This window comes from Oncorhynchus masou, chromosome 26, assembly GCF_036934945.1.
Source record: "Oncorhynchus masou masou isolate Uvic2021 chromosome 26, UVic_Omas_1.1, whole genome shotgun sequence".
Taxonomy (NCBI): Eukaryota; Metazoa; Chordata; class Actinopteri; order Salmoniformes; family Salmonidae; genus Oncorhynchus; species Oncorhynchus masou.
The window spans coordinates 21515115-21538878 of NC_088237.1; the positions used below are offsets into that span (position 1 = coordinate 21515115).

Sequence of the window (23764 nt, forward strand, 5' to 3'; positions counted from 1 at the left end):
TGTTATCTAGTCTGAGTGAAGTAGTCTACATATTTCGCATGCAAGACTAAAACCCAGATATAAATCCATACTAGCGGTCACCCAAGACACCGGGTCAGAGATCCTCGTTGGTGAGAATGTAACTAATGGGCCTAATGGATACACATTCACCTTGACATTACAGCAGGATCTCAGATGATCTATATTTCATCAGCTTATTAACACACTTTTGATTCACATTTGCATTGATCCCCTGTCCAGTGAACCATGTGCACGGAGGGCAAATCTGTTTTAGACAGCAGGCTTTTAATCCAGTCTAAAATGTACCCACCAGGAACGTCTAGTGACATGACAAGACTACAAGCTTTGATCATCATTCCCTATAAACGAGTCCTCTGTCAACGAAGGGAGGATAGCAGAGAAAGGCAACAACCGTCCTGCATGCCACATAGTACTGTCCAAAAGGAACAAAAGAGTTGTGATGTCAGTCTGTAGAATCTAAGTGAAAGGATTTGGGCAACAGCAGGGACTTGTCCCTCCTCCCATGATGGTTTTACTGTAATTACAATCGGAAGAGATTGCAGTGCTCAAGAGATGGCAGTGCTCATAGATGGGACAGGCCTTGTCTTGTCTCACAGTGCTGTGATTACATTGAGGGGGGGGGGGAGATGGTGCCACCACAGAGAATAAGGAGTCTCCCTCCGGCGAAGTGAAAACCCATAACACGGAATGACAGACTAACTCTCCCATTTGTTAGGCTGATCAAAGTAGCGGGCCTCCACCATGATCCCCACCAGTAAACAAGCCAGTGGTGTTTTAGGTTTGGCTTGCCATACAAGGAACAGTTTATCACATTGCAGAATCGTAAAAATAGAGATTCAGCGCCGCTGGAAAGTACGCCGTCTGGCTTTTACAAGAGCGATGACTTTGTGGGTCCCCCCAAGACCGGGTTTAAGGACATGGAGCCAGCAGTCTGGGCTGGTCGGCCCACTGAGCCACCCTGACAGACTCATTCTACTCTCCCTTTCTCTATGGGGTGGGGCACCAGCTAGGGACTGACACTCTCAGGCTGTACTGAACCATGACACCTGTAGTCCAGCGGTGTCCAGGCAGGGTCAGGTGCACAAGGAGGCAGGAGAGGTATCAAAAGTTCAGGATTACGGTGAATTATCGATTATCGTGTGAACTGACAACTTCCTAATATGGATGCCGTACACGGTACAGCATGGTTCGAGCCAAGGCTTTATCTAGGGATGAAGTTTAGCAGAACCAAGTCTACACAACCAAGATTTAATCCACTCTACTCATAGGAGTACTGGAAAGCTAGACTAGGTTAAATGGTTAACTAGGCCTGTGGAGTGTGAGTTCTTGCTGGATGTTGGCTACCTCGGTGTCTGAGAGCCAAAGGCCCAGAGGTCTTCAGACCCCATTAACACCACAGAGCTGGGCAGGCGGCCAATCACAAACCTTCCTTTGTGTCTCAGATTCAATGCAGTCCTTTTCAAATGGACCGCACCCTTGAAGGCCATCATGAATTCATTAACCACATGCAAATGAGGCATCATCTATTTTCAACGAATAGGACCTGTGTTCCACTGTTTTCAGGGGCAGGAGTAGGCGGATCCCAATCACTCGCCTTGATAAATATTGAAGCATGGGCTTAGTACACCCCCGCCCCCTGATTCATGTACGCACTGAAGATGGAGTGGGTTTCTTTATAAACATCTGACTTTAGACCTCTTGCCAAGTGTCGGTGCTCTTTGTGAGGACAATGCCACATCTCCTTGGGTTCAGTTCTGCATGGCTACACTCCTCTAATACAATGTTGGTACATTCACACATACTGCGCCACTCACAACCTTTATCCTGGCAACTCAAAGCTTCGGTCTGGCTCTGGAGACACTGATCCGCACAATGACATTTCTTCCATCACCATGGGGATATAGGCCTAGCCTACAGTAACTCTACAGTATACAGTGTTTTGGCAGGTGGTATATAGGCAGGTAAAGCAGAGGGGGTGGTTTGGGTATCGTGCCAGAGTATGGTCTCCTCCTTGTCCCTCGTAAAGAGGGACCACCCAGAGTGGCCAGTGCAGGGCGACAGAGTCGTCTGGCTGGCTGTCTATCTGACATTCTCCACATTCTCGGCCAGGCAAGAGGAGCAGGAGCACACAAACTCACCGCTCAAGCATCAACACACTCATCTCCATAGACATACAGGGAGAGGGACAACCGCTTGGCTGACAAACTCTCATCCCATCCAATATCATCATCCTCGTCCCACCATTTTCTGCAAGTTACTGCATTATCTAGCAGTCTCCAGACATAATGTCAGGGGAATCTCATGGTCATATGTAGGATGACTATTCTCCTTTTAGCCTTTGGTATAACCTCCCTATCACTGATTTCTCACTCTATCTTCACCACGTAGGACACAACGAGAGTCTCAGAGTGTGGCTGGGTGAGGGTGAGGTTACTCAGCACCAGTATCAGAGCAGTCTTCGTTACACGGATGACCTGAGATGCGGCGGCGTTGGGTAATATTCCCTTCAGGAGTCTGAAACCGGAGACGCAAATCAACCTGTCCATCACGCTAGCTAGCGTTAGCCTTAATTAGCACCTGGCCTCTTCACCTGCCACAGAATCCCACCAACCCCATATAGGGCCCCTCACAACCTTTCACCTAACCAGTCCTCCGGTTACACCTTCACCCCGCCCGCAGATACCAAATCAAATGTATTTTTACTGTCAGTTAAGCTACAGACTACGGGCCCCATGAGACCAGAGGGAGAGTCAATATTGGACTATAAAATGTTCCTTCCTGTATTATACTTATGCTAAAATGTTTTATTCTATTCTACTACCATTTACTTTACGTACGTATTCTTAACTTCTATATCTTCTTCTTGTTGCATTGTTGAGAAGGAACCTGCAAGTAAGCATTTGGTTGGACGGTGTATACCATTTGAATCCCGTACACATGACTAATAAAACTTGAAACTGTCAGGTTCAGGGGAGGTTTAATAGACAGTATTGGGCCATGAGATTCTCTGATTTAGTAGTGATGGAGGTGGAAGTGAAGCAAAGGCTGAGTAAAGTTTAGGCGAATGGGGTGGAGATGACATGTTGAGATCATCGTTTTGTTGGATTACAACGTTAATATTTCTTGGCTGACATCATGCAGGTCAAATGGTCATCTCAGTGCTGTTGAATGATGGTGAGGGTCAGTGGTGTAAAGTACTTGACTATTTTTGACTAATTTTACTTCGCTACAATGATTTCCACTGGGATAATAGAAAGTTAATCCAAAGAGTCACTCTGAGCCTTGTTCCATTGTTGTTGAATGTAGTGCATTCGGAATATATTCAGACCCCTTGACTTTTTCCACATGTTGTTACATTACAGCCCTTTTCTAAAATGGATTAAATTGTCCCCCCCCCTATTCAATCTACAAACAATACCCCATAATGTCAAAGCAAAAACAGGTTTTTAGAAATGTTTGATAATGTAATTTATTTTACACATTTACATATGTTTTCAGACCCTTTACTCAGTACTTTGTTGAAGCACGTTTGGTAGAGATTACAGAGTCTTCTTGGGTATGACGCTACAAGCTTGGTACACCTGTATTTGGGGAGTTTCTTCAATTCTTCTCTGCAGATCCTCTCAAGCTCTGTCAGGTTGGATGGGGAGCGTTGCTGCACAGCTATTGTCAAGTCTCTCCAGAGATGTTAGATCGGTTTCAAGTCAGGGCTCTGGCTGGGCCCCTCAAGGACATTCAGAGACTTGTCCCGAAGCCACTTCTGCATTGTCTTGGCTGTGTGCTTAGGGTTGTTGCCCTGTTGGAAGGTGAACCGTCGCCACTGTCTGACGTCAGTGCTCTGGAGAAGGTTTTCATCAAGGATCTCTCTGTACTTTGCTCTGTTCATCTTTCACGATCCTGACTAGCCTCCCAGTCCCTGCCGCTGAAAAACATCCCCACAGCATGATGCTGCAAGGATGGTGCAAGGTTTCCTCCAGACGAGACGCTTGGCATTCAGGCTAAAGAGTTCAATCTTGGTTTCATCAGACCAGAGAATCTTGTTTCTCATGGTCTGAAAATCCTTTAGGTGTCTTTTGGCAAACTCCAAGCGGGCTGTCATGTGCCATTTACTGAGGAGTAGCTTCCGTTTGACCACTCTACCATAAAGGCCTGATTTGTGGATTGCTGCAGAGATGGTTGTCCTTCTGGAAGGTTCACCCATCTCCACAGAGGAACTCTAGAGCTCTAGAGCTCTGTCAAGGCCCTCCTTGACCAAGGCCCTTCACCCCCGATGGCTCAGTTTGGCCGGGCAGCCAGCTCTAGGAAGAGTCTTGGTGTTTCCAAACTTCTTACATTTAAGAATAATGGAGGCCACTGTGATCTTGAAGACCTTCAATGCTGCAGACATTTTTTTGTACCCTTCCCAGATCTGTGCCTCGACACAAACCTGTGTCAGAGCAAGCACACACCTGTCTATATAAGCTCTACGGACAATTCCTTCGACCTCATGTCTTGTTTTATGCTCTGACATGCACTGTCAACCTTATATAGACAGGTTTGTGCTTTTCCAAATCATGTCCAATCAATTGAATATACCAAAGGTGGACTGCAATAAAGTTGTAGAAACATCTCAAGGATGATCAATGGAAACAGGACTCACTTGAGATCAATTTCGAGTATCATAGTAATGGGTCTAAGTAGTAAATAAGGTATCTGTTTTTTTAATGCATTTGCAATGTCTAAAAAACAGTTTTCACTTTGTCATTATAGCATATTTTGTGTAGATCTATAAGATAAAAAAATAGTAATCCTTGTTACAATAAGGCTGTAACATAACAAAATGTGGTTAAAGGGAAGGGGTCTGAATACTTTCCCAATGCACTGTATGTAATAGTCGAGCTGTGTTAGTTGAACATTTTCCCTTTTATTATGTAGATAACCCTGGCCTTTTTCTATGGAAACTCACTTAAGCTCAAAGCCAGTATGAGAATAGTTCTGTGTGCAAAATAAAATATTTAATGATGCATCTGTAAAAAAGACAGAAAAACAACATTGAGAATATATTTCACTGAATCAATAGCCTAAATTCTCAAAGACCAACCGTCACCATTTTCATTTAACCTTGTGTATCTTCCAGAAAGATACTGTCTCTTCCATATTGATGGCCATTGATTACCTTTCAACATGGTGCATGGGATGAACACTAAAACATTCATCTGGGGCGGCAAGGTCAAAGACAGGAATGTCAAAACACCGAGACAGGAAGAGAAAGGAGGAGAAAGGAGAGAAAAAGTATGACTGACAGAAGGCTTGTCAAACCCTGTCCGCAAACACAACAGCCGTAGGCTTTGCTGCAGCCTGTACCCGCTAACCTTCACTGGAGAATGTCCTGTTTCTAACTCAATCAATAAGCTCGGCCAGCAACAGGACACATGCCTGGAGACACAAACAACAACCACACAAAAAAATGACCCTTGTCAGCCTGGTTATTTGTATGTCTAAACATCTCTCTGTCGACAGTATTGACAGGTCACCGGTTTGTATAGCCTTGAACTCCCTGGAGCATACCATCACGGATTTGTGACTTCACTTCAAAGGCAAATTATGTTGCAAATTAAGTTTAGATTCAATCTGGGAAAAATAGTGTAAAGCAGATATGGGATGCTGGGTGAAATTATAAGCATTTTACTTTACTTCCATGCCCCTGAGCACTAATGCAGACACACTGGTCCACTTTTGCCCCTCGTCAGCCCTGCCTATAACCTTTGACGACCTTCGACTTCCTATTGGCCCTGCTGACGACCATGCAGGCAGCAGTCTGTTTGACCTATCCAGGCCCCATAATTGCGGAGGGGTCAGGGATAGAAGACAAAAGGGCAAACCCACAGACATTATCATGAGATCTGGGGCAAGTTAGGCGATTTATGGTCAGGTTTAAAGGTTTAGGTTCGGCAAGGATAAAACCTTGAACATCAAACCACTGGCTCAGACCTTCCCATTAGATTTAAAGTTTGAGACATTATCTTACAGGAGGTGAATGTTACATTGGCAAGGTTCTGCTGTTTATCTTCCAAATGATTCCTTCACGTAGGAATTCAGAAAATGTTTTACTTTGGCTGTGTTTCAGTTTCACTGAATGCAACTCTTGATTTCCCTCAGTAAAATGCAAATGTTTTTCAGGATACCTGAGGTATTCCAAATATTCACTTATCAGCTCACGGCCTCAATTTGTTTTATAAAGAAGGACGAAAAAAACCCTGGTCAGTTTCCATGGTGATTCAGCGGAAAGGTATACCATCAGGAAGTAATCAAATGTGAAGAATTTGCATGCGCACACACCATCCCACAATTAAATAAATATACTTCACAGTTGGACGAGCACCCGATTGTCATCCTTTATAAGTAATGAGTGCTAGGAGGAGATTCTAATGACGCATGATAAAAGATAGAACTGATATGAGGAAGCTGGGGGACCAGAGCATCCGTTCTATGGTGAGAGGCTGTGAGACAGACGGCTGTGTGTGTGAGACGTCTGGTTCCGCTCAGGGTTTGGCTGAGAACAGGAGTAGCTCCCAAAGAGAGGGAACATTCATTACAAGAACATCATCTTAACCAATCTCCCACACATCTCTAACTGCAGCTAAGCGACCAAGGCTCTCTACCAAGGACTAGACGGGAGGATTCAAATAGACACCTGCTAAACACACACACACATACACTTTTCTTTTTTCCCCAACGTAATTTCCATAGTGACACCCTGACCACCAGCAGTGTTTTCCCAGGATAGAAGGACATTAATGACATCTTAAACAAAGACCACCACCCACCCTGAGCCACACACATCCTGTCAGACCCACTGTGTTAGTGTACAATCCTCTTCACAATCACCCAGAGAGAAACAAAACCAGAATCATCCTACCAGACCATATACAGAAAGCCTTAGATGTGTAATAAATCGTCTTAGGGTTAGGTCCCTTTTTTTCTAAATTTCCACCTGAATGACGTGCCCAAAGTAAACTGCCTGTTGCTCAGGCCCTGAAGCCAGGATATGCATATAATTGGTACCACTGGAAAGAAAACACTTTGACGTTTGTAGAAATGTTAAAATAATGTAGGAGAATATAACACAATAGGTATGGTAGGAGAAAATCCAAAGAAAAACCAACCGGAATATTTTTATTTGAGGGAGACCATGCTCTTACAGTGGAAAGTATAAGGGCATACTGGAAATTAGCTTCCTGGATGCAATTCCTATGGCTTCCACTGGGTGTCAGCAGTCTATGGTCAAGGCTTGTAACTTCAAAAACAAAGAAGAAATATCAGTTTTAGGACAGGGACCCAGTCTTGGAAATTCGTGTTTGACTTGTTGAAACAAAGTTTAGGGGTAGATTTTCAGATTCCTTTTTCTGTATGTTGAACGAGTGGATTACTCAAATCGATGGTGCCAACTAAATTGACTTTTTGGGATATAAAGAAGGATTTTATCTAACAAAACGACACTATATGTTATAGCTGGGACCCTTTTATTGACAAATCAGAGGAAGATTTTCAAAAGGCAAGTGAATATTTAATCGCCATTTGTGAATTTATGAAACCTGTGCTGGTGGAAAAATATTTTGAAATGGGGCACCATCCTCAAACAATTACATGGCATTCTTTCACTATAATAGTTACTGTAAATTGGACAGTGCAGTTACATTAACAAGGATTTAAGCTTTCAACCAATATAAGACACTTTTATATGTACCTAAATGTTTAATATTCATACCTTTTATGATTATTTATTTGAATAGCGCACCCTCCAGTTTTCCCGGAAGTTGTCCCACTAGTGGAATGCCTAGGCTTAAGTAGAAGTTGCCACAGCCCTGGGCTCACAACTCGTTAATATGGCCTCCTAACAATTAGATGAGGGCTAAAACATTGTCTTCCTGGCTTGTAAACTCACTGGCAGGTGCAGATCGCAGCCTAACAAAGGTTGTGAAATGTTTCACCTGGGTCAAACAACAGAAAGTATCAACATGGCATGAGCCAGGGCCTTTCTGACCATGAAACTAATCAAACGTTTTCTTCTATGCTCAGCAATTTGGCTATATATACTGAGATGACATCCAGAAACTGCATGTTTGAAAGTCTTTTTTTTGCGGGTAAAAAGCCAAGAGAGAGAGGTTCATTCGGTTTCTGATTAAAAACGTATCACCTATGTCACTGAATCCATTTGAGAAAGGACAATGCTATATGACCACTGGACTAGATCCAGATACATTTTCCACCTTAGTTGAAATGGAAACAAATCTCCATATAATCTATAGCAGGGATTTAAATAAACACAGATTATCAACATCGCAGTGCACTTGATTTGTGGACCATGACAGAGGTGGTAGTAGTAGCCATCAAATCACCACGCCAAGGGCTCCAAATCACAAAGCTTTCTCTGAGCAGGTGAAGTGTGAATCTGATTGGACTAGGTAATCCTAGCCCAGGATTCAGACAAATATTGTATTACATTTTCTCTGCTTTTGTTTGGATCCTGGCCGAGGATTAGACTTAGTCCAGTCTAATCTACACCTCACCTGCTCAGAGAAAGCTATAGGAAGCCTCACTGTTAGTGGTTTATTATTCTGTCCTTAGTCCTGGGCTTTGTACCATTCTCACATTTTAATGATTCATGGGAAAATATGGCCCTTATCTTCTTTTATCCATGGTTGACAAAACACAGACTTCGAAACACTCTGCTATTCATTATTTTAACTTTCACTGAGACAACAGATGGAGTCTGTGTTTTGGAATATATGAAATGAAAGGGGACGCGAGACTAAATATTGGAGAAAATAAAAGTGATTGAAAACAAAAGTTTAAAAACAAATCCCTTATCATGCTAGTAAATCCATAATGATTTTGGCAAAGAATTGAAGCCCCTCATTTATTTTCCAGCTTTATTGAAACGTATAGCTGTATTTGACTGTTTATTATATAGGACTGCGTTCTGGGGCCTGCGTTTCTCACTGTTTATTATTGTGTTTTGGCTGTTGTCCCGTTGCGTTGCGTTTGCCTCTCAGAGACAAGATTAAGCAATGTGAGGGAGCAGGAATGTCAGTGACGACAACCTCTCCTGGAGACGCAAGCTGACTCACTCAGCCACGTGAACCTGCCTTACCCTCGGCTAGAGTTTCAGGAGAGAGGGAAGAAAGGATGGGTAGCTAGAGGGAGAGAGAGAGAGAGAGAGAGAGAGAGAGAGAGAGAGAGAGAGAGAGAGAGAGAGAGAGAGAGAGAGAGAGAGAGAGAGATACTGTGTACTGACACAAGTCTCCTCCCAGAGTTTGTTTTCTCTTATTTTGGTTTAGTCAGTTTAGGCTGTAGTAATAAAGAGTGTTTACTCCAGGGAAGTACAGTATATCTCACCTCCAGTGCAGAACCTTTAACACACACCCTTACACTTGCTGCTGACTGGACCCCCCACCTGTTACCCTCTCTGGGCCCTGCACCTCTCTTCTCCCCACCCTGGTACTGGAGAGAGCCCAAGCACCCCAAATACTTCCCTCAGTGGGGAAATCCACACTGGAGTTTATTGGAGAGAAGAGCCCTCTCCCTGGGTCAGAGGAGTATAAAGTCCCTACATCTAGATCTCTCCCAGGCAGAAGCTCCACTGAAGGCAGGATGAAATATGGAGCCTGTCCGCCCCAACGGCAAATGATCCCCTGTGCTTAACATCTCAGATTGAATAGCTCTAAAATCACAGCATGGAAGCTAACCAACACCTGAAATCTTGGCTCCCAATCACATCTCCATTCCTATCTTTACTTTGAAACGTCCTTCTCGTCACTGCCAAATCCCCCCCCCTTCTGTTTTCACACTAATTCAATCCAATGAGTCCCATGAGAACGAAGCACAGCGAAGCACCTACATAGATCATCCTAAGTGACAGACACACATCTGACTTTAAAAAAAGAAAAGCTTCTACCGGTCCACCACAAAACCAGAGCTACCCAACCAAGAACCACTTTAGAACATATTTGACTGATAAAAGCTCCCTTTGACGTTTCACTAAGATACAGAAGAACTGCACTAAAGCAAGGAATGGAGACAAATCAAATCCACACATGGAAAAGGGATTGACCAATCCCATGATCAGCAGCAGGGATAGATTCATTCCCAGTATGCTGATGGTGAATCGTGGAGGATAGACATTTTAACAGGGCAGGAGTGAATAGGCCTACCGTGGTTGTATGTAAAAGCCACAGAGGGGTTTGGTCTGTTTTCAGTGAGTTAGCAGGCTTTTTCCAAGCCACCAGTAATGCTCCACACATCCCCGAGACAAGAGTATACAGCCTGGGTCCTGTCTGTGAGCAGCTCTGTTGAGTTGGGCGTTTCACTGCCTGTCTCTGGGCTACAACACTGGACTACAGCATTCAAGACAATCACAGAGAAACACAGAGAGAAGAGAGGGAGAGGAGAGAGAAAGTCAGTCAATGAAAGGAGAAAGGAGAGACAGTAGGAGAAAAGGGGCAGAGAGAGGATGAGAGCCAGTGAGAGGAAGAGAAAGGTGCCTGGAGTCAAGAAAAAAGATGACCACAGTACATCACAGCCTTTCCAAAAACAATGAGTCACAGTCACAACATCTCTTAACACTGTCTGAGCACTCAGACTCCGCACAGACACATGTGCAACACAGACAAACTCAGCAAAAAAGGAAACACCCCTTTTTCAGGTCCCTGTCTTTCAAAGTTAATTCGTAAAAATCCAAATAACTTCACAGATCTTCATTGTAAAGGGTTTAAACACTGTTTCTCATGCTTGTTCAATGAACCATAAACAATTAATGAGCATGCACCTGTGGAACAGTCGTTAAGATATTAACATCTTACAGACGGTAAGCAATTAAGGTCACAGTTATGAAAACTTAGGACACTAAAGAGGCCTTTCTACTGACTCTGAAGAACACCATAAGAAAGATGCCTAGGGTCCCTGCTCATCTGCGTGAACATGCTTTTGGCATGCTGCAAGGAGGCATGAGGACTGCAGATGTGGCCAGGGCAAGAAATTGCAATGTCCGTACTGTGAGATGTCTAAGACAGCGCTACAGGGAGACAGGGTGTACAGCTGATCGTCCTCGTAGTGGCAGACCACGTGTAACAACACCTGCACAGGATCGGTACATCTGAACATCACACCTGCGGGACAGGTACAGGATGGCAACAACAACTGCCCGAGTTACACCAGGAACGCACAATCCCTCTGTCAGTGCTCAGGTGGTCCGCAATAGGCTGAGAGATGCTGGACTGAGGGCTGTAGGCCTGTTGTAAGGCAGGTCCTCACCAGACATCACCGGCAACAACGTCGCCTATAGGCACAAACCCACCGTCGCTGGACCAGACAGGACTGGCAAAAAGTGCTCTTCACTGATAAGTCGCGGTTTTATTTCACCAGGGGTGGTGGTCAGATTCGCGTTTAACGTCAAAGAAATGAGCGTTACACCGATGTCTGTACTCTGAAGCGGGATCAATTTGGAGGTGGAGGGTCCGTCATGGTCTGGGGCGGTGTGTCACAGCATCATCGGACTGAGCTTGTTGTCATTGCAGGCAATCTCAATGCTGTGCGTTACAGGGAAGACATCCTCCTCCCTAATGTGGTACCCTTCCTGCAGGCTCATCCTGACATGACCCTCCAGCATGACAATGCCACCAGCCATACTGCTCGTTCTGTATGTGATTTCCTGCAAGACAGGAATGTCAGTGTTCTGCCATGGCCAGCGAAGAGCCTGGATCTCAATCCCATTGAGCACGTCTGGGACCTGTTGGCTCGGAGGGTGAGTGCTAGGGCCATTTCCACCAGAAATGTCTGGGAACTTGCAGGTGCTTTGGTGGAAGAGTGGGGTAACATCTCACAGCAAGAACTGGCAAATCTGGTGCAGTCCATGAGGAGGAGATACACTGCAGTACTTAATGCAGCTGGTGGCCACACAAGATATTGATTATTACTTTTGATTTTGACCCCCCCTTTGTTCAGAGACACATTATTCCATTTCTGTTAGTCACATGTCTGTGGAACTTGTTCAGTTTATGTCTCAGTTGTTGAATCTTGTTGTGTAAATATTTGTATGAACATATGTTAAGTTTGCTGAAAATAAAAGCTGTTGACAGTGAGAGGACGTTTCTTTTTTTGCTGAGTTTAGCACAGCCACACAGTCTCTCCTGCATTGGGCTTGGGGGTACTGGAAGATGATCAAACATACCCATCAGTTTCTGTACAACATCAACACCAGTGTACAGTTACACCACTTATGAGGAGGAGTAGCTGGTTCCTGAAAGCATGAGAAACAAGAAACAACACGTCCTCCCCCTGCAAACTCCTTCCTAGTTCAGAGGGTTAATAATTCATCCAATTATCTGTGTCATGGAAATTAAATAAAAGAGGAATCAGACCAAGAGTCTATAACAACACTCACAGGGAAAGGAAACTGTGCCTCCACCCACTATGTGTGTTTAACGTTAACCAGGACCAGGCTGAGCCAGGGCAGTCAGTCATTCATGACACAGTACAGTACAATCTCACAGAGGTACGGCTCTGGCTCGCCTCAATGACATGGAACAGAACAAAGAAATGGAACCACGATTTCAGGGTCTCACAGGCCGAAACCAAGAACATGTCGATGTTAAGGCCAACAGGGACTAAGCAGCATGGGTATTTTAAAGGTTAGAGCCGGCCTCCCACTATCTGGTGGAGAACACTGATTAAATGTCAATCAAACGCAAACATCTAAGGGAACATTCAACGATCTCATCTCAGACATTTGCAGAGAAGGTAATTAGAGTATTTTCTCATTAGTTAAAAAATGACAAAGATGATTGTACATCCTCTGGTTGGGCATCAATCTGTTATTGACCATATGTGACCCATTAACACTATAAACTAATAGCTTCATTGTGTTTTGTAAGCTCATCACAGCTGTGGTAAAACACAGCAGACCAGGATGAGACTAAGCATGAGGTAATGCTTTACGGATGTTCTGTAGAAGGTTAGATGGAGGGCATGTCTGTCCGATGCTTAGGAATTCACTGTTGGAGTAAACAGGATATGTCTTTACCTTCGAAGGAGAGGAAGACTCTTGGCAGTGGCTGGAGGAAGCTGGAGACACAAGTGAGGAGGAGAGAGAGAGCCATGAGGGTGGATCGGACTCCTATCCAGGGCGGGGTCTTAACGACCCCCTCCGGCCACCTCATGACAGCAGGGCCTCACACCACACCTAGTCCAAATAACCTGAGGGAAGAAGAGAGAGGGACATCACTGGTCAGACTACAGTACCACAGATACGGCAGGGATGTTCAAATCCAGTCCACGAGGGCTACAGCACTGCTGATTTTATTCTCTTCCCGGTAGTTAATAGATCCCAGTAATTGATTGATTCACTCATCTGGTTTCCCAGGTCTGAAACAATTCCTGATTAGAAAGGTAGGATGAAAACTAGCAGTGCTGCAGCCCTCCAGTATCTATTCCTGTCCTATGGTGTCTACTTCCTGTCCTATGGTAACTACTTCCTGTTCTAATAATAACACTAAATAAGGAGGATCCGTTTTAAAGGAGAGAGATCAGAGCGTCACATGGCAGTTAAATCCATCAGTTACCACATCCTTTAACATGGCTCACTGTTAAATATGGATGAGATTCCTCTACACAAAAGAACTGGGGGAGAATCTCCCGTCCTGCCTTCACACTGCTTCCATTATTGGACAAGAGGAGCTCCATTATTGATGAAGACAGGTATTACCAGGGGATCTTCTCCTGTAGAGAGATTCTCTTACTGCTAACCAAAAAATTTGCAGGCTCTTCTGCCCCATGGCCATGCCACTCAATGTGTTGTACGCAAAGTATCCATATTGGTTTAATAAAAAATTTAAAAAATGTGGGAGACAATAAAATGCACCCAAACAAAGGCAGATCTATATTCTCATGGTTTATAGATGAGGGTGGGATATCTATGAAACTTTCAATTTGGGATGCAGCTGACGGAAAGGTTGAGGCACTGGGATCAGATGAACCATATATCACCCAGTTGAAATGTAACCTGCATGACGGGCTTGGGTCGTCGTTTGAGGGGCCGCGTGTGAAGAATTAGAACGCATATGGAAAAGTGCAGAAGGGTTAAGATCTCTTTGGCAGCATGGCTTCCTAAACCGGCCCTAGCCCTCCCTATCCCAGCCCACCCGAGCTGGAGTGAGTTCACGGAGAGAGAAGCCCTTGCGCTGGACTGGAGATGTCAGCCTCACAGCTGCTTAAACCATCACTGGAGACCGGAGCCTCTACTGCTGCTGAGTGCCAGGAGTCATTACAGTGAGAGAAGACACAGGCCTGCCATGACACACCACCTCAGCAGGATTAGACACATACAACTGGAACTTCTCTCCTGCTTTAAATCTACCACGGTCATACTGTATAACCTGTCAGGTGATATCATGGAGATCCCTACAAATATGACTAGCACCTAGCTGGTACAACTGACCTGACTAACCTCCTAAGGCATGTCTGGCAGCCCGGTAGTGCTCTATGTACACAACCAAACTCCACATTGATGTACATAACAGCCTTATAAGGAGCAATGCTCCACATTCTGGTGTACAAAGCCATGTGGATAGCCATAAACATTCATTTGTCTGGCGAGACTGTAGTCAGTCCAGAAATACTGCTGCTTGCTGAAGCCTTGCCAGGAATCCTGGCGATGACAATTAAATCGGTCTCCACAAAGGAGGTGAACTTGAATAAATACAGCAATACATTACCGAAGGGGTATAAGAATAATTGGGTTTATTGTGTGTTGTTTGGCCCTTTGCCTAAGGAATGTTCCATCTGACCACTTCAGAGGGAGTCTCTCTTTTCAAAAACGACCAGTTGATGAATGTATGATGACATTTTAAGACCGATTTGTTTTTCCTAGATGCTGAACAGGAGATCTGATCATCTGGCTCTGCCATAATGTCCTTATTGAATGAGAGACATTCCTCTGTCTGTCTTTTGTTATGGACTATTCATATTTCACACAATTGAGCACGTTTACAGTGCATTCGGAAAGAATTCAGACCTCTTGACTTTTTTCACATTTCATTTTGTTACAGACTTATTCTAAAATGTATTAAATTAATGTTTTTTTTCTCAATCTACACACAGTAACAAAGCGAAGCGAAAACAGGTTTTTACATTATTTACATAAATATTCAGACCCTTTGCTATGAGACTCAAAATTGAGCTCAGGTGCATCATGTTTCCATTGATCATCCTTGAGATGTTTCTACAAATTGGTTGGAGTCCACCTGTGGTAAATTGAATTGATTGGACATGATTTGGAAAGGCACACAGCTGTCAGAGCAAAAACCAAGCCATGAGGTTGAAGGAATTGTCCGTAGAGCTCATGTCTTGGTTTTTGCTCTGACATAGGATTGTGTTGAGGCACAGGGTACCAAAAAATGTCTGCAGCACTGAAGGTCCCCAAGAACACTCCATCATTCTTAAATGGAACAAATTTGGAACCACTAAGACTCTTCCTAGAGCTGGCCGCTCGGCCAAACTGAACAATCGGGGGAGAAGGACCTTAGTCAGGGAGGTGACCAAAGAACCAGATGGTCACTTCTACAGATCTCCAGAGTTACTCTGGGGAGATGGTAGAACCATCCAGAAGGACAACCATCTCTGCAACACTCCACCAATCAGGCCTTTGTGGTAGAGTGGCCAGACGGAAGCCACTCTTCAGTAAAACACACATGACAGCCCAATTGGCACCTAAAGACTCTCAGACCATGGGAAACAAGATTCTCTTGTCTGATGAAACCAAGATTGATCTCTTTGGCCTGAAGGCCAAGCGTCACATCTGGAGGAAACTTGGCACAATCCCTACGGTGAAGCATGGTGGTGGCAGCATCATGCTGTGGGGATGTTTTTCAGTGGCAGGGACTGGGAGACTAGTCAGGATCGAGGGAAAGATGAACAGAGCAAAGTATAGAGAGATCCTTGATGAAAACCTGCTCCGAAGCACTCAGAACCTCAGACTGGGGCGAAGGTTCACCTTCCAACAGGACAACGACCCTAAGCACACAGCCAAGACAACGCAGGAGTGGCTTTGGGACAAGTCTCTGAATGTCCTCAAGTGGCCCAACCAGAGCCCGGACTTGAACCCGAACAAACATCTCTGGAGAGACCTGAAAATAGCTGTGCAGCAACGCTCCCCATCCAACCTAACAGAGCTTGAGAGGATCTTCAGAGAAGAATGGGAGAAACTCCCCAAATGCAGGTGAGTCAAGCTTGTAGCGTCATACATTAGAAGTCTCAAGACTGTAATCGCTGCCAAAGGTGCTTCAACAAAGTACTGAGTAAAGGGTCTGAATATAAAAAAATATATTTCCGTTTTTTTTAATACATTTGCAAGCTGCAGTATTTCTGGACAGAGTACAGTCTTGCCAGACAAATTAATGTGAATATTTATGGCTCTCCATATGGCTTTGTACACTATAACGTCGTCGTTATACGATATTGTGTGTAGACCGATGAGGGGAAAAAACAAACAATTTTATACATTTTAGAATAAGGCTGTACCGTAACAAAATGTGTAAAAAGTCAAGGGGTCTGAATACTTTCCGAATGCACTGTACATGGAACGTAATGAGGAAAAAGCAGTCTCATCTGGGTTACGACTTGATAAATGGCTTGTTTTGGTCGAGACTCGCTCTTCTTCCTGGTCCTATTTGTACAAAGATTCCTACTTTAAATAGAGATAACCACACTGTAATTACAACACATAAATTAGACAAGAGACTGTGTCTCTCTCTCCCTCTAGTCATGACAGAGATGCTATTTAGACCTAGAGCATGTAAATAATAGCAGATGGTAAATAATAATAATAATAATAATAATATATTGAGAGTATAGAGTTCATCTGTGTGAATTGTCTGTTTCAGAGTGATCCCTCTGCCTACAGGATCTACCAGAGGGCCTCCGAGTGTTCACGCCACACCTTGTCACTCACAAGTTAATGGCTCGGGTACATGGACATGTTGCCAAGCACACATTTGACTAGGGAGAGCTAAGGAAAACGGAGTGATTGTGTTCTGAAAACAGAGGATTCAGGGCTCTACAGTAACCAGAAATCAATAATACTTTTTTTAACAATATCTTTGGTTTATCGTCAATCATCTCAGACTCACAATCTTCTATTTTTACTCATATAGTTAATGCCAGACATCGTGACAATCTCAGTCCCAGAGCAAAGGCACACTTGTGATCACGCTGATATATTTGGAATAGTACGTCCTATAGCAATTATACTTCTTTCTACTCAATGTACATGTTAATATAACATGTATCCCACCATAAATACAGTATGGTGTGCGAACATCAGTGATGAAGAACAATCAAAAACACATTCAATGATCAGCATTACTTTTCAGACGCCTCACAGCACGTCATTTCAGACATATTGTGACAAAACTCAACACAGAAAACCCCTTATCCATCATTATAGAAAGGAGAAAATAAACCACCAAACCGTAAACGGGTATCTAAATTAACAAGTCACAAATTTAGCTACATTTGGATGAAGTATTTTGGAGATTTTCTTAATACTTGTCTAAATATGTTCCCTTTCAGCCATTCTTATTCCCTTTCCGTCGGTCTACCAGTGGGACCCTGCACCTGTTAGCCCGAGTCCACGCAGCCCTCTCCCACTACCGCCACTCTTTCACGGCCCCGGTGAGTCATCTCTCTGTCACAAAGATTGACTGTCCACACACCCCTGTCCCAGCCTAGGACAGCTCAGCCTACGACCCACCTTATAAGGCTTCCTCTCCTGCGCTGTCTCTGTCCCGATCCCAAAGCCCTGGTTCCCTGTTTGTTCCTGTGTTGACCCAGTCCTTATCCTCTTCAATCACTTTAGCAACACTGAGACGGTTCCCTGGTGACTAACCCAGAAAGAAGGCAGAGAAGAGAGTGCTGCTGCTATTCCATCCAACCGCCTGCAGGACTGGCTTGATGAGTGAAAGAGAAAGAGATGATAGAGGGAAGGGGAGAGAGAGGAGGAGAGAGAGAAAGGGCTGGCTTCCTATTACATACTCTACTGAAGTCCCCCCCCCCTCGTTTCTCTTTCTCTCTCCCCCTCCTTCAGCTAACGAGACAGCGAACTGATCACCCAAGGATTCCCATCTCACACAGACAGAGAGGATTCCCATCTCACACAGACAGACAGAGCACTCCTACCTCACACAAACACAGACAGACAGAGGTCTCCTACCTCACACAGACACAGACAGACAAAGGACTCCTACCTCACACAGACACAGACAGACAAAGGACTCCTACCTCACAAAGACACAGACAGACAGAGGACTCCTACCTCACACAAACACAGGAAAACAGAGGACTCCTACATCACACAAACACAGGCAAACAGAGGACTCCTACATCACACAAACAGGAAAACAGAGGACTCCTACCTCACGCAGACAGACAGAGGCAACCAGGGAGAAAGCAGGAGAAGCAGGAGAATATGAGAGAGACTGAGCCAGTACCAATCAGTTATGTCCAGCAGAGCCCTGGACAGTTGATCTATGTACACTACCCAAACACATTCAGTCATATTGCCCTTCAGCAGTAGATGAAATTAAAACACAGACTCTTCCTTCTTCACTTATCTACACACCAACACAATATGAAATATTATTCCTGTTGAACGTATTCAAAAAATACCAATCACAACTAACATGGGCTGGAGACAGTTTCAAAAACAACACATTCATTATTTCATAGTAGTGTTGTAAAATGTTACAGCCCAGATTTTGATTTAGTCGGGGGACATATTTTCTTCATGCTGAAATATTTAAAATCGGTTGTGAGACGTTATATGAATTCTGATGATAATTTGATATCCTAAGGAAGTTACTATGGCATTCGCACAAATATTCCTAAACTATTCATTTCCTCCACTTTTGTTCTTATGTAGCCTGGCTCTCCATTCTAATATACAGTATATATATATACACAGCTGAAGTTGGAAGTTTACATACACCTTAGCCAAGTACAATTAAACTCAGTTTTCACAATTCCTGACATTTAATCTTAGTAGAAATTCCCTATCATATGTCAGTTAGGATCACCACTTTATTTTAAGAATGTGACATTTTTTAATAATAGTAGAGTGATATAGTTCAGCTTTAATTTCTTTCATCACATTCCCAGTGGATCAGAAGTTAACATACACTCAATTAGTACTTGGTAGCATTGCCTTTAAATTGTTTAACTTGGGTCAAATGTTTTGGCAGCCTTCCACAAGCTTGCCACAATAAGTTGGGTGAATTGTGGCCCATTCCTCCTGACAGAGCTGGTGTAACTGAGTCAGGTTTGTAGGCCTTCTTGCTCGCACACACTTTTTGAGTTCTGCCCACAAATTGTGTATAGGATTGAGGTCAGGGCTTTGTGGTGGCCACTCCAATACCTTGACTTTGTTGTCCTTAAGCCATTTTGCCACAACTTTGGAAGTATGCTTTGGGTCATTATCCATTTGGAAGACACAAATGCGACCAAGCTTTAACTTCCTGACTGATGTCTTGAGATGTTGCTTCAATACATTCACATAATTTTCCTACCTCATGATGCCATCTATTTTGTGAAGTGCACCAGTCCCTCTTGCAGCAAAGCACCCCCACAACATGATGCTGCCACCTCCATGCCTCATGTTTGGGATGGTGTTCTTCGGCTTGCAAGACTCCCCCTTTTTCCTCCAAACATAAATATATTTATATTTTTGTTTCATCAGACCGGAGGACATTTCTCCAAAAAGTACGATCTTTGTGCAGTTGCAAACCATAATCTGACTTTTTTTATGGCGGTTTTGGAGCAGTGGCTTCTTCCTTGCTGAGCAACCTTTCAGTTTATGTCGATATAGGACGTTTTTACTGTGGATATAGATACTTTTGTACCTGTTTCCTCCAGCATCTTCACAATGTCCTTGCTGTTATTATGGGATTGATTTGCACTTGACGCACCAAAGTACGTTCATCTCTAGGAGACAGAACGCGTCTCCTTCCTGAGCGGTATGACGGCTGCGTGGTCCCATGGTGTTTATACTTGCACACTATTGCTTGTACAGCGTGGTCCCATGGTGTTTATACTTGCGTACTATTGCTTGTACAGCGTGGTCCCATGGTGTTTATACTTGTGTACTATTGTTTGTACAGATGAATGTGGTACCTTCAGGTGTTTGGAAATTGCTCCAAGGATAAACCAGACTTGTGGAGGTCTACACATTTTTTTATGAGGTCTTGGCTGATTTCTTTTGATTTTCCCATGATGTCAAGCAAAGAGGCACTGAGTTTGAAGGTAGGCCTTGAAATACATCCACAGGTACACCTCCAATTGACTCAATTGATGTCAATTAACCTATCAGAAACTTCTAAAGCCATATCATAATTTTCTGGAATTTTCCAAGTTGTTTAAAGGCACAGTCAACTTAGTGTATGTGAACTTCTGACCCATTGGCATTGTGATACAGGTAATTATAACTGAAATAATCTCTCTGTGAACAATTGTTGGAAAAATGACTTGTGTCATGTACAAAGCAGATGTCCTAACAGACTTGCCAAAACTATAGTTTGTTCATAAGAAATGTGTGGAGTGGTTGAAAAACGAGTTTTAATGACTCCAACCTAAGTGTATGTAAAACTTCCGATTTCAACTGTATGTACACACTTTATTATTCCATTGCCTTTACTAAGGTATAGCCTAAAGCCTACATTCTAAGTCACAGGGTAGGTTAGTGCATCCCTGAGAGATCCACTATAGTTGGGTTGCCTCTGGGAGCATATGGCTTATCATCTGAGTGGTATGCCCTCTCTCAAACCAGAAGCATGCAACGATACAATGCAGAGACCATATCACTTTCAGAGTCACCTCAAAACACACCCACCAAACACACTTTAAAGGGGTCATTGGAGTCCTGGGTCATGTTCCTGGGTCATGTTCAAACGTTTTGCAACATAATGTAAACATTTACATTTCTCATTAAACAATTTTAGGTAATCGCTCCTTGTTTCAGTACATTTTATTAAATTTGGTGCCTAATGAACACAACCCTGTTGTGCTGAGTCAGCTTTGGGGGGGGGGGGGGGGTTACAATTAGGGGGTCCAACAAAGAGGGAGCATTTACTTGTATTTTCCACCAGTGAGTTGAGTAGGAACCTCAGGATGAGATATGTAATGGTATCTCCTCGTTTGTACCTCTACTGCCCAGCAAATTGTGCCAAAACAAAACCACATTGTTCAAAGGCCTGACACATACCTAAATACATGAATGAGATGTGTTACCACACATAGTAGCCACATGCCAATGTGTGCTATATTTCCAGAGTGTACTCCAGAGAGCTGTACATTCTACACAGGTTGTGTTTCCATGAATGGGTACAATTGTGTTGCTCTTGGAATGACTTGAACGACTCCTGTCAGTTTATGGGTAAAGGCAAGCAGGATTTACACTTTTACATTTTAAAAGCTTTGAGGTTGAGTTTTCACAGAGTTTGAGAGCTGGGTGCAAACCAATGTGTTATGGATTCAATACATTTTCAATATGCAATCAACTCGAAAAATGCATTCCAAATGTGTTTTATGAAACTAAGTCAGAGAACATTTGTTAAAAATACATTGCAACACAATATTAAGACAAATTAATTAATTTAGTGTGTGTGAGCGAGTGTGTGTATATTTACTACTACTATGTGTGGGTGTGCTCCTACATGTCTATTTAAGGGAGGAAGAGAGGGCAGTAAAGCTAGAAGCGGAGACAGGGAAATAATTACCTCTTTCTCTGACAGATGGGCTGATTTATGCCTCTCCAATTAAACTGTCAGGATATGGAGCAGCAGAGCGGGAGAGACCATTTCATAGGGCCGTAAAGCCTCTTCTCTTCACCCAGAGAGAATTGAGGCAGAAGGGGTCTCCTCTTTATCCAGCCCCTCTACAGATGAGTAGGGAGGAGCAGTAAATTACTCTAATGGTTGTGATGAAGCTGAGAGCACGTCAGCCTCAGACAGATGGGATGGGCTGCAACTATCTTCATGACATTACATACAGAAATGATAGACATTATTATAGAGGACGAGAGGAGGGAAACCTTTCCGAATAACAGCCCTCTCTGACACTGTAAACGATATAGGTAGCTGCAACTCTCTCACTCTGAGAACAGGATGCATTCTCTGTGGTGTCATGTAAAACATGTCCGCTCTGTGTAGACAGGTCAGAGATGATAAAACATTGGTATGCTTCATTTGGAGTTTTCCAAAAATGTCTTGTTGGGAGGATAAATACATTTTCAGTTTAGAGAATTTATCAGGCAATCTGAACTGTCCACCTGTACTTATGACTGTGTCTTTGTTTCACAAGCAGACCGCGCACACACACGCGCATGTGTTTTTTGTTTGCCACACCTAAGTTAAATACATTGAGCGATGGCTAGGGTTACGGGTGATTCCACTAAGCCAAAATGTTCCGTCACACACATCTGCTTTCATGGTATGTGATTCTATACCAGAGAGTTCATAGTGTAATACAACAAAAACTCTGAGACTACATGGACAATCTATCAGGCTGAGCATGGAATATTCCTCCCTTCAAGTTAGGTCTTATTCTTAACACAAATCAAGATTTCTCTGCACTCATTTTTCTTTGGACATTTGCCTTCAGCTTCGCATCATTTAACAGATGTTTCTGGCAAAAGTGACTAAGAGAGCTGTACTCAGTGGCCTGTGCGGGAATTGAACCCACAACCCTGGTGTTGCCAGCATCATGCTCTAACCCACTGAGCCAATGAAACCTCCAATTGGTTCCTACTGTGTGAGTACTGCCTGGTGAAACAGTACAGTTGGGAAGTCATTATCATAGCTACAGGCTCTAACTAATTAGCTCCAATAAACAACTAATTGGAGATGATAAAAGATGTGAGGCAGAGAGCTGACCTTGTCTTGCTCCCTCAGTGTGTATCCAACACATGGGTATTGAACCCCCACCAGCTTGAGTACAAGCACTCCATAAGCACTCCATAGCGCTCTGGTCAAAAGTAGTGCACTATACACTGAGGATACAAAAGCCGTTCAGAGACTGAATGGGCAAGACAAAAGACATCCAAGCCAACTTGATACAACTGTGGAAAGCATTGGAGTCAACATGGGACGGGGGGGGACTCAATATTAGGAAGATGTTCTTAATATTTTGTCCACTCAGTGTATAGAGAATAGCATGCCATTTCGGACAGCATATAAACCTCTGACAAATACTACCCAAATTGCACACGACATTCCAATCAACGGATTGAAGATTATTGCAAACCCTCTCCTCAATTACCATGGGAATGACGGGCATGATAACGAGGCAGGAGTGTATGAGTAGTGGGCGCCTGAACGAGCTAATGATGGATTGATTTGCGTGTTGTGCGTGTTATGAGAGGTATAATCAGGACATATTGTTTTCTCTGTTGGTGCAGCTGCTCTGGTTTTGCATACCTCCCCCTCCATCTGTGCACACAGCACATAGTTGAGGCCGCCGCTGCCACTTAGCCATGAAAGACTGCAATAACAACAGCAGAAAACGTGAATAGTGGGGTCAGTAATAACCTACCAGGCAGCGAGAGGGGGGAATCTGATCTGAAAATCACCGTGTGTTAGATTAATAGACTGGCCGTTGCCACCCTGGACGGGGAGGAGAGAGAGAGGAGAGAGAGGAGAGAGAGAAGAGAGAGAGAAGAGAG

General features: G+C 43.7%; 1 protein-coding gene across 1 annotated transcript in view; it reads right to left on the bottom strand.

Annotated features, from left to right (window-relative positions):
• Nucleotides 1-18057, bottom strand: part of LOC135515016 (semaphorin-3C-like) — a 44595-nt gene extending 26538 nt beyond the window's left edge. Inside the window, exons 1-2 of the mRNA XM_064938809.1 lie at nucleotides 17807-18057; nucleotides 13082-13254 (exon numbers count right to left, since the gene is read on the bottom strand). Coding sequence (XP_064794881.1) covers nucleotides 13082-13217 — 136 coding nt within the window. The 5' untranslated portion in view covers nucleotides 13218-13254; nucleotides 17807-18057. The remainder of the gene's footprint in view (nucleotides 1-13081; nucleotides 13255-17806) is intronic.
• Between the last annotated feature and the right edge of the window lie 5707 nt (nucleotides 18058-23764).